This window comes from Tupaia chinensis, unplaced genomic scaffold (genome assembly GCF_000334495.1).
Source record: "Tupaia chinensis unplaced genomic scaffold, TupChi_1.0 Scaffold143647_1, whole genome shotgun sequence".
NCBI lineage: Eukaryota > Metazoa > Chordata > Mammalia > Scandentia > Tupaiidae > Tupaia > Tupaia belangeri.
In genome coordinates, this window is record NW_006203496.1 from 1,142,411 (window position 1) to 1,154,188 (window position 11,778).

Genomic DNA, 11,778 nt, shown 5'->3' on the forward strand with positions numbered 1-11,778 from the left:
AAAGAAAAACCCCTAAAAAAAAAAAAAAAAAAAAAAACCGTCTAACAGTGCCTTCAGGCTGTGTGTATAAGGTGGGTATGAAACAGAAGTGAATTTGTGTGTAGATGTGAGTCCAGCCCTGAGATACCCCATCACATACGTGTGAATAACCCAAAGATCCCAAATTCGAAACATTCCTGGTCCAGAGCATTTACTTGGCCTGGGGTGGGGAGCTGTCTAGGATGGGTCCCTGGGGCAGAGCAGATGGGTTGGAGGTCATGGAGGGGCAGTGGCTCTGGGTCATGGGGGCCGCAGGAGTCTGGGTAGTGCCAGCTCCTCCCTTTCCCCTTCTCAAGGCTCATGTGGGCCAGGCTCAGGGCCCAGCCATTTTGCCCCAGGCCATCTGGCCTTGCTGCACCTAGGGTTGGGGGGGAAGGAGAGGTGGAAGAGGGGGGCTGTGCTGTTATTTCCCTAGCACAGGGAGGCAGCTGGCTTATGGGTCAGTACCTGGACAGCGTGAAGGTAAGTGAGCTGCAGAGGTGACGCCGCTGTCACGGGGTAGGTGGAGGGGCTCTTTGTGTCACGTCTGCCTCTGCGTGACCGCCATCCTTTGGGGCCCACTTCTTCCTTCCTGCTAGGTTCTGTGTGCACCACCCGGACCAAGACAGGGGTGGGCTACCCCCAGCTGAGCGCCGTGATCGAGTGTGCAGACTCCGCCCACGGCCTCAAGGGCCACATCATCTCGGTAAGTCTCCCGTGACCAGGGCGAGTACACTCAGCGGCACGTTGGGACAGGTGAGGTCTCTGGGTGGAGACGTGTCTAGGAAGGAGGAGGTGTGGAGGGGCAGTGCTCTCACAGAGCTCCGGGCAAAGCAGCGCCCGGTCACCAGCCGCTGGGTGTCGTCAAGGACAGGGGCGTGAACAGCAGCGCATCAAAATCTGTCATCTGTTTATCCTCACGCCTACTCCAGCTTTCTCATCATGGCCACTGCTCAGACGGCTGTGGACCGTGCTGGCATCCTGTCTGAGCACCGGTCGTGGGTGAGATGCTGACAGCAGCAGGGCATGTCGGGGCTGAAAGGTGTGGTAGGGTGATGGCAGCTGCTTCCGTGCAAGTGTTCATAGGTGTGTGTGTGTTATGTGTTACAGATTGTGTTCATAGGTGTGTGTTGTGTGTTACAGATTGTGTTCATAGGTGTGTGTGCGTGTGTGTGTGTGTGTGTGTGTTATGTGTTACAGACTGGAAGTAATGAATACTTTTTCTTACTTAGAGAAAGAGTACGCCCAGCAGGGCCTGGTCATGCACCATCCTTCCTCCTCCTTTTCTCCATCCTGTTAGGATCCTGGGCACGTGCACGTGAGTGCCCAGCATGTTGTCAAGCTGCGAGGGCTGGGATTCGAACCATGGTTAGCCATGTGGGATCTGGCTCCCTCTGTGTAGTGTGTAATTGTTGGAGCTGGCCCATGGAGTAATGAATTTTTTTTTTTTTTGAGATTTTTGCTATGGGGCACGTGTGCTCACAAGAGAGACTAAAAGCAAGAAATCACCCCCCCCGGGGGGATGGCCACACTGCAGTCCCTTCTCCTCTTGCAATTTTGGACACCCATGCACCCAGAATGATTTCTCAAGTTTCCAGGTCCAGGACTTGAACCATAAACAGCCATGGGGGAGTCTAGCACCGTAACCACCATGCAACCTGCTGGTCCCTGAAATTCAGTCTTACAAAGGACTTGAACCCTCGACTTCAGTTTATTCCTTTTCAGCAGCTGAGTATCCTGGGGTGCAAAGCAGCCATTGCCCCTGTCCCTTTGTCAAATGGGTTTTCACGAGCAGGATTCTGCCACGTGCCAGTAGCCCCGAACCTGCTGGGAACCGGGTGCTCTGGACCCAGCTCGCTGTCCGGATCCCAGCTGTCTGCTTTCCCCCTTTAGCCGGTGAGTCAGCACCTCTGTGCGGTTGCCGTGTGGGAGGGAGCCACAGAGAGGTGTCCATTCAGCTGGTGCTCTTACTCCCGAGGCTGTCTTTGGTCATGTTTTCATTCCTCGCAGGTAGAAAAGTTCAGGACAGCCCCTGCGTAGGCAAAGATTAAGGTGTGGCCAGTTTTTTTTTTTTTTCTTTTTGCACCATTATTTAGAAAGAGCTCCATAAATTCATTCGAGTCTTTTCATCTGTTTTTGCAACTTGAAAAATTTCCTGACAAAATATATGTTGAGCCTAGGAAAAGTTTAAGATGCAAAGTAAACATAAAAAAGAAAATAAGTGAGCATCTTTAATCTGAAAATCCTAAACCTGAAATGCTCCAAACTCTGGAACTTTCTCGAGTGTTGATGTAATGTCACAAGTGGAAAATTCCACACTTGACTCCATGCCATGGATCGCGGTTAACCTGCTACAATATAAAAATGCTGTGTAGAAGTACGTTCCGGCCAGCAGATGGCGCAGTAGCTACCTTGTTCAACTCACACATGGCCAACCACAGTTTGAAACCCACACCAGGCCCATGTTCATGTAAGCCCAAGATCCCAGGAGGAGAATGGAGGAGAAGGGATTGCAGCATGGCCATCTCCCCAGAGGGTGATTTCTCACTGTCCCTCTCACTGTCTCTGTCTCTCTGGTGAGTGCATGTGCCCTATACCAAACATCTTCCAAAAAAAAAAATTACCTTTAGACTAAGAGTGTAAAATATATATGAAACATAAATAAATTTTATATTTAAACTTGAGTCCCATCCTCAAGATACCTCATTATAGGGACCAGCAAGCATTTGGTGTAATGGCTATGTCATTGGATTCCCATGTAGTTGACCATGGCTTGAGTCCCGGACCCAGTGGCTTAAACTCAGGCTGGGCATGTGTGCTTGCGTGCCCAAGATCCTGAGAGGAGAATGGAGGAGAAGGGATTGTGGCATGGCCATTCTCCCTGGGGGATGATTTCTCACTTTCTGTCTCTCTGTCTCTGTCTTTCTGGCCAGCACATGTGCCCTATAGCAAAAACCTCTCCAATTTATTAGAAAAATTAATTTTTTAAGTCTATATAAAAAAAGAAAGAAAAGATACCCCATTATGTATATGCATACATTTCAAATTTTTTTTTTTAAATCTCACATGCAAAACTCTGGTCCTAAGCATTTCAGATAAGGGAAGCAGCAGCTGTATGACCAGAAATGCGCTGCTCTTCAATTAACCACTGGTCTCATCTTACACTTCCATGGTACAGCTGTGTGACCTTAGGAGAGTCACTCAACTTTCCTGAGCCATTTAAAAATCCCTACCTACAAAATATCCACTTTAGGTCCTTGTGGGGTTTGAATGGGAAAATGACTAGTGAGGTTGTAACAGTTTCTGGCTCATGGAAGGTGCCCGATTTGGACTCCTTTCTCTGCCTACGCCATGTTTGTTCTCACTGTCTTTATTTTAGGCATGACTAAGTGTCTTTGAGCAGATGTGACATGCCAACCATTCACAGCTCAGATTTTCATCTTGTCATGTGACCCCTTTTCTATTCACACTCATTCTCCACTGGCATTTTTGGCACACACACACACACATGTGCCCAATGTCTTTTACAAGTTACTGGGGCCATGATTCGAACCACAGTTGGCCATGTGGAATCCAGATCCTTTAAGCAAGAGGCCAAGGAACCGCCCCCAGGTGTCCTGTTATTAAGTCATCTAGAGTAGGGATTTCTTTATTGGGAACAAGAGTTTATGTGATCTGTCTGAAGTATTGTTGATAGAGAGATAAAGAACTTTAAAATTAATTGGCAGGGCAAGTGGAGGGCATATGGAGGTTGTTCCTTGAAAGAGAAGGTAAAAATTGGGTTGGACTCCCTTCTCATTTTTCCACGTGCCCAAATGTCCACAAACAGATGAATGGATTGAAAAAGTGTGGCACAGGCACTCTATGGAGTTCTACTCAGCCATAAAAACAAGACCCTGGCATTTGATAGAAAGTGGACGAATACTCAGAGGTACTGCTGAGTGAAGCGAGCCAGGCTACGAAAGAGAGGCATTGTATGTCTCCACTTAATACCTACGGACCGTCTGCACTCTATGGCAGAAACGGAAAGATTAGAGGATACAGAAGCAGGGAGAATGGTGATGGACACTGGAGATAGTGCGGGAAGAGGAGGGAAGATGGGGGAGAGTGAGAGGAAAGGAATCAAGGAGAAGATAGAGAGGGAAATCATTTAGGGGACACGGAAGTGGAGGATTGTCTGTTGGTGAAGTATAATTGTGTTGGGTCATTTTAACAAGCTATAGTGATGTACCATGATTGGGTGTATAAAATAAATTAGAATAATTTTAAAAATTGGGTTGTCGGGAAAGTCATGATGCATTTTTGCATAGAAGAACATGTTATGACTTTTCCAGTGACCTAATAAATACGTTAGAGCTTTGAAGCATGAACAAGGTGAGGCCGGCCAGGTGAGACCCGCAGGGCCTAGGGTGCGGAGCAGCGTGCCTGCTTTGGGCCGGTGTGGGGAGGGGCAGCCTGGCCAGACTCCGCTGAGGACCTCTCCTTGCTGTTTCCTCTTTCAAGGACGGAGGCTGCACGTGTCCAGGAGATGTCGCCAAAGCCTTTGGTAAGGCCGGGCCTGGTGCTGAGGAAGGCGGGAGGGCGGGAGCTCCATGCAACTCCGGGAATGAGGGGGACCTGTCGGGAAATCCTGGGCCCCCTTGGAGTTTCTCGTTCTTGGCTTCAGCCCTAATTAGCTGGAACCCTGGCATCTGGGTGGTCTGGCCTGTGACAGCCCAGGAGACGCATGGGGAGCTGGCACCCTGCAAGCCAGGAGCGCATGCATCACGGGGACAGAAGGCTCAGGGGCCAGTCGGAGCGGACAGTGCCTGCGCTGGAGGAAGCCCTGGAAGGATGGAGTCGCAGCGCCTGTGTCCACTAGGGGCAGCAGAGCTGCTGTGAGCTCGGCTCCAGCTCCGGCTCCCGGGCATGGAGGACCTCCAGCAGGCCTCTTGGGATTTTCTTGGGGCAGCTCAGGGAAGTCCAGCATCGAGAACGCAGCTGTGAGCCGGGTCACCTTCACAGACTGTCCAAAAGCCAGGACAGGCTGCAGGACCAGGGAGTGAAGGAGGCTGGCCAGAACCCTCCTTTTCTGATGCTAGGGCCATATTTACTATTGGGGGAGGGTGGTATAGGTGGCAAAACACTGTCTTAGGAATTTTACTTGTTTAAGAGAATGAAAACTGATTGCAACAAAGAGTATGAAGCAGCAGGGTTTCGTAAGCCCAAAGAATGGGGTGCGATCCCACCCTAACCACAGGTCCCGGCTGTGGGGAGGACTGAGGTTCCTCGAGGTCATGACAAGGTCACGTAGGGCAGGGCAGGGCAAACGCAGGACCCCTGCTCACTCGTACTCACTGCCCCTCATAAGGAACACCAGCCAAGGACATTTTTATCATGACTTTTTAAGTCTTCCTTCCTTGTGAAAGAGAGACAGATAGGTGTCTGACAGGGTCTTCACACCACACTCCTCCCCCAGCCCTGCAGCTAGCCAGGACCACAGGGACACCCAGCATGTTCCAGTAGACCTGGGACATGAACTTGGAACCTTCCCATCTGGCCCCAGCATCGCACAGCTGAGCCCCTGCTGCCTGCGCCTCCATCTTGGGCTCCCTTCTCATTCCTCCACATGTTCTCTGCACATAGTAGGATGGGGGCACCCTTTGAAGCCACTGGTGGTTGACCAGGAAGCCTTGTAGTTCATGGGTCCTGGTGGCTGGACGCAAGCTGAGCTCACTTTCCTTGGGATGCCTGGCCATGCTCCTTCCAGTAGGTGCCGTGTGCAGAGACTGGAGGGGGAGGGCCCATGCCAGGGAAGATGCTGATTAGCAGCTGGGACCACCCGAAGCATCCTTTAGGTGGGTCTGTACTCTGTATTTCTTCCACCGACATCTGCTCCTTGTCAGCCCTTGTATGGGTCTCTGCTCTGGGGCTGTGGTCATCAGGAGGCCTAGCCGGGCCCCAGTTATTACCTATGCTCTTAAAATCAGGGCAGGAGGACTGAGGACCCAGCGTGGTGGCAGGGTCCTGAGGCAGGGTCTGCAGAGCTTGCCATGTAGGAAGACCATGGCTTTCCCGGTGCCAGACCGTGGGGCCTGCCCTGCCGAGCACACCTGTCTGATGGTGGACAGAAAGGAGGGGGTTTAGTGGAGACCCCCGAGTTCACTCGAATGAGTGAGGGCCACTTCTCAGGGCTGCCCGCATTTTCCCCTCCTAGTGAGGTTTGCTGTGGTCCTCCTCATCCTGGTTAACCCCCTGCTGTCCTCATCTGCCCTAGCTGCAAACCCTTGGAAGGACTGCTCTCTACCCAGTGAAGAGTCCTTGCACACTTAGTCAGGAACAGGATGGGAGGTGTTTGTCTCTCTTCCACATACGCCTTTTACTTCTTGACAGCTGTGGTCAAGCATCTCCCATGTGCCACGCACTGGGGCGGACACTGGCCAGCCCTGGCCCTGTTCCAGCGTGGTCCACAAAGGCAGCTCCCATCTCCTGCGTACCTGCCCGGCGAGGTTTTCACTTGCTGATCAGCATGGCGTCTACTCACTCCTGAAGCCTAGCGTTGTCCCAGTGGAGCGCAGATTGTTGGTTGTTGCTGTCATTGTTGTTGCAGGGTTTTTGTCTTAGGGCACGTGTGCTTGCCAGAGCCATTTTCCCGAGCTCTCGGTGCAGCTGCTGCCTTCTGTCTCCCCCTTTGGCATCCAGGAGCTGGAGCCGATTTTGTCATGCTGGGAGGGATGTTTTCGGGCCACACCGAGTGTGCCGGGGAGGTGATCGAGAGGAACGGACAGAAGCTCAAGCTCTTCTACGGGATGAGCTCTGACACGGCCATGAAGAAGCACGCGGGGGGAGTTGCCGAGTACAGGTGAGGAGCCCTTCCGCGGGCACGGGCGAGGCCTCCCAGCCCTCCTGCCTCATACGGGAAGGGGGGAGGCAGGTCTGCTTGTCACTTTAGTGTGTATGCACGTGCTTGGGAGAATACAGGAAGGCCCGCCCACTGTGGAGGTGCACCCACAGAGGGCGCTGGGCACACAGGCCGGCTCCGTCGGAGTCTCTGGAGGAGGCCGAGCTGCCCAGCTCACATCCTCCTCTCCTGGCCGTCCCCTCTGAGGACACTCAGTTTCTGACTGTGGAACTGCCGGGTGGGAGATCACAGCTCTGGGCCTGCTCTGTTGATCTGGGAGGGTAAGCAGAGGAGGTGGTGGGGGCTGTGCCAGAGGGCAGCCTGTCCTGACCCCTGTGGGCATACCAGCTCTGGTCAGCTGGGGTCACTGTGGGTGCTAAGGTGGAATGGAAAGGTAGAGTTGGCAGGCCAGCCCGCTGCGTGGTGGTTCAGGTGTCCGGATCCCCCATGGCTGACAGCACAGTTCAAGTCCCAGCCCCAGTGGCTCGATGGCTTGAGAAACACCTCTGCTGCATGTTCGTGTGTGCGTGGCCCCATCCCCAGAGGATGGCGAGATGGAGAAAAGATAAAAGCATGTCAGTGCCCATGGGGGAAGGGGCTGCATTCTCACTTCTCCACTCTCTCTGTCTCTTTGGCAAGTACTTTTAGCAAATTAAAAAGATGAAAGAAGGACCTGCTGGTGTAATGGCTACGCTGCTGGACTCCCGTGTAGTCGAATGCAGTTCAAGTCCCAGACCTGGTGGCTTAAAATTCATGCTGAGCACGTGTGCATGCGTGCCCAAGATCCCGAGAGGAGAATGGAGAAGGGATGCAGTGTGGCCATCCCCCTGGGGGTGATTTCTCATTTTCTCTGCCTCTCTCTCTTCCCATCAAGTGCACGTGCCCTCTAGCAAAAGTCTCTCTTAAAAAAATAAATAAAAAGGCAGAGCTGGTTTCTGTGGGTGCAGAAGGGGGCGCAGTGCTGGGAGAGCCCCGGCAGAGGGCTGTGACTCCCTGAGGTGTTGCTGACGGAGACAAGCCCACAGTGCGCAGGGCAGCCATGGCCCTCGGAGGGTCAGCTGGCACTGGAGAAGTGGCGCTGGTGCCCTGGGCCCGCCTGAGTGCCGCGGGGTGTTCAGAATGCCGCAGCCAGGATCTTCCTAGGAAAAGCAACGAGCTGATGGACAGGACCGCCCTTTGTCTTGCAGGGCCTCCGAGGGCAAGACCGTGGAAGTGCCTTACAGAGGGGACGTGGAGAACACCATCCTGGATATTCTCGGGGGGCTGAGGTCCACCTGCACCTACGTGGGAGCCGCCAAGCTCAAAGAGCTCAGCCGGAGGGCCACCTTCATCCGGGTGACGCAGCAGCACAACACCGCCTTCAGCTAGCCCTCAGAGCTTCTGTGCACACCTGCTTCCCAGGGCCCCCATCTGTCACCCAGGGCTCCACTGTGCTCTGATTGGTGGACGCTCGACCTTGCTCCTCCCCCTGCCGCCTGGAGGCCCGGTGTCCCTAGTGCCTTCTTGGGGCCCAGAACGCTGGGCCCTGGTTGAGCCAGCAATCAGAGCTCATCACCTCATTGTTAAAGCCAACCCCGGCACCTCTTCTCCCTTTCCTCCCTCCTTTCTCTCTCATTCTTTTTTTTTTTTTAAGAAATTGGTTTCATTTTAATATAATGCTGTTATCTTAAGACTTGACAGGAGTGCTGATGTTTGCATTTGCAGAAGCTAAGCTGTGTTGGGTTGTTCAGGATTTTCTGCCTCCTTCCGGGACAGGCTAGCTGCAAGCCACTCTTGGCCAGTAGCAGACAGGGCTCCCTAGGGCAGAGGAGGGGAGGGCAAGGAAGGAGGGAAGGGGAGGGAAGGGGAGGGTTCAGGGAGTAACCGGCATCTCCTCCCTCTAATTTTTGGTTGTGGAGAAAAATGAAAACTATCAGCTGGACAGAAAAGAACATGAAGAATGTCCCAGCTGGCCCTCACAAGGGTGTAGGGGCATGGGTAAACCTTCATTACGTGCTGTCCAGGGACACGGCGTCTTGTTAACCAGTTCAGCGCTGCTTCCAGGAAGCTGTCCCCTCCCTGGCTTTTTGTTTTCCTCCATTCTTTTTCAGTCCTTAGTTGCTAGGCTGACCTCTCTCTCTCTCTCTTTTAAAGAATTATCTCATTTATTATCACCATTATTACTGGTTTAATTTGAACAGAGAGCGAGAAAGGGCAAGTAGGAAAGCAAGCCTCCAGGTCTGGGACTCGAACGGTGGTCAGCCCTGTGGGAGTCCAGCACCTTAACCACCACGCCACCTGCTGGCCCTAGGCTGATCTTTCTTTCTTTCTTTCTTTTTTTTTTTTGGAGAGGTTTTTTTCGCTATAGGGCGTGTGCGCTCACCAGACAGACAGAGACAGAGAGACAGAGAGCGAGAAATCACCTTCTCCTCCATTCTCCTCTCGGGATCTTGGGCACGCACGCACACGCGCCCAGCGTGAGTTTTAAGCCACCGGGTCCACGACGCGAAACGCGGTCGACTACGTGGGAGTCCAGCGACATAGCCGTTACGCTAACTGCAGGTTCCTTAGGCTGATCTTTCTTAACAGGACCATAAATTATTTTGAAATTCCATAGCATGCTTTATTGGAAGGTTATCTACCAAGAAATTATAGAGAGTTGCATTGAAAGATGGAAAACGGTCCTGGGCATCTTTAAAGGTGTTAAGTAGGAGTTTAAAGTTGGAGTGAGGGAGCCAGCAGGTGGCGTAGTGGTTACGGCCCTGGACTCTCACATAGGCTACCACGGTTCGGGTCCTGGACCTGGTGGCTTGACGTCATGCTGGGCACATGTGCATGTGTGTTCCAAATTCCAGGAGAAGGGATTGCAGTGTGGTCATCCCCTGGGGGATGATTTCTCACTTTCCCTCTCACTGTCTCTCTGGCAAGCCTATGTACTCTATGGCAAAGAAAACTTTAAAAAATAATAAAATAGAAGTTAGAGCCGTCCCTGTACGATCAGTACCTTCCAGGAAGAACCACACAGTACTACACTGCAGTGGTCGGCTGGCTGGCTGGTGACAATGACACGGCTTTGGAGAAGGGTCCTGGAGCAGGGCAGTCCCCTTGGTGCATGCTGGAACATGAACATGGACGGAGTGACTGGCCACGTATCTGAGGCGTTGAGAGAAAGCTGGAAACATTCAGATTGGAAGTTTCTCTCAGGATTTTAGGCGCACACACATGCACACACACACCTGGTGTGATTTTTCAAGTCGCCAGGTTCAGGACTTGAACCATGGTTAGCCACTTGGGAGTCCGGTACCTTCACCACCACACCACCTGCTGGCCCTGGAAGGGAAATCATAAAGAAACCCATTGTTAGTGAGCTTGCGGTAGTGAGGGGACGTCTTCCAGAGCTGTGACCTGCTCCATCCTCCTGCGGTGGTGGCCGTGGTCACAGACTGGGCTCCTGCTGCAGAGTGGACAGGAAGTTGGGGGACCCCCGTCTGCCCCGTACAGCACCCTCCGGCCGTGCTCCCCCAGTGCCATGTGCTGCTTTTTCCACCTTGGGCCAGGATTTCACGGACCTGCTCTGTTTTCACAAAACGCCGCGATCTAGTTTCCAGGGAACTGAAGCTTGAGTATTGCAGAGTCCAGAACGCCAGGATGGTTCGGGAGCAGAGGCTCTAAAGAGAGCTTCCGAGGGACCAGCAGATGGCATAACGGTTACATCGCTGGACTCTCACGTAGTCGATTGTGGTTCGCATCCTGGACCTGGCTGCTTAAAACTCATGCGGGGTGGGACCAGCAGTTAGCATAATGGTTATGTTGCTGGACTCCCACGTAGTCAACCGTGGTTCGAGTCCTGAACCTGGTGGCTTAAACTCACTCCAGGTGCGTGTGTGTGCGTGCCCAAGATCCCCAGAGGAGAACAGAGGAGAAGGGATTGCAGCATGGCCGCCCCGCCCCGCCCCCACGATTTCTTGCTTTCTGCCTTTCTCCAGCAAGCGCATGCGCCCTGTACCAAAAATGTCTCAATAAATAAGAGCTGCCGAGGCCACTACCTGCCCTTAGCAAGTTCGTGCCCACCATAACCAGGGACAGACCCAGAGAGCCCACACCAGAGCATCCCTCGTACAGGATGCCGAGAGTCAGGGCGGGAGAGGAGAGCGAGGCCTGGACTCCGTGCTCCTCCAGGGTGCACCCCCCTGCCATGGGCAGGGGCATGAACGGGTTCCAGGGCCGCCCCGTAGCCGCAGGTGGACTAGGACTTCTCCCTAATTAGTTTAACCAGTTGAGGCTGGTCTCTGCCCCGGGCCCTGAACTTGTCTGAGCCATTAGCAGATAAGGGGATGGGAGGCAGCCAGGCACAGTGCAGGGTCCCCATGGCACGTGGGGGTTGGAAGCTGCCCTGGACGGGGAAGGGAACCCCAGACTCTGGTCAGCCTGGCACACCTGATCCCAGTGGAGCCCAGTGCATGTCCCTTCCCACACTTGCCCAGTGTCAGACCTGGCTAGATGTCCCTCAAATGCCTAAGAGGACAGTGAAAGGACAGGGCTCCCATCCCTCTTTGGGCTAAGTGAAAACTCCACATTTACCCGGGAGAGTTGTCACCTGGGCAGACCCATAAGGCTGGGGGGACTTCAGGGCCACAGGTGAAGATGGGGTGGGCTGGGGACCAGCAGTTTGTGTAGTGGCTATGTCGCTGGACTCCATGTAGCCGACCGTGGTTCGAGTCCCGGACCCGGTGGCTTAAAACTCATGCCAGGTGCGTGTGCGTGTGTGCCCAAGATCCCGAGAGGAGAATGGAGGAGAAAGGATTGCGGCGTGGTCATCCCTCCTGGGGAGTGATTTCTCGCTTTCTGTCTCTCTGTCTCTGTCTGGTGAGTGCACGTGCCCTATGGCAAAAACCTCTCCG

General features: G+C 53.4%; 1 protein-coding gene across 1 annotated transcript in view; it reads left to right on the forward strand.

The window, feature by feature from the left end:
* The window catches only part of GMPR (guanosine monophosphate reductase), a 34,368-nt gene extending 25,793 nt beyond the window's left edge, over positions 1 to 8,575 (forward strand). The window contains exons 6-9 of the mRNA XM_006164605.3: positions 618 to 724; positions 4,522 to 4,564; positions 6,700 to 6,859; positions 8,086 to 8,575. Coding sequence (XP_006164667.1) covers positions 618 to 724; positions 4,522 to 4,564; positions 6,700 to 6,859; positions 8,086 to 8,266 — 491 coding nt within the window. The 3' untranslated portion in view covers positions 8,267 to 8,575. The remainder of the gene's footprint in view (positions 1 to 617; positions 725 to 4,521; positions 4,565 to 6,699; positions 6,860 to 8,085) is intronic.
* Positions 8,576 to 11,778: the final 3,203 nt, after the last annotated feature.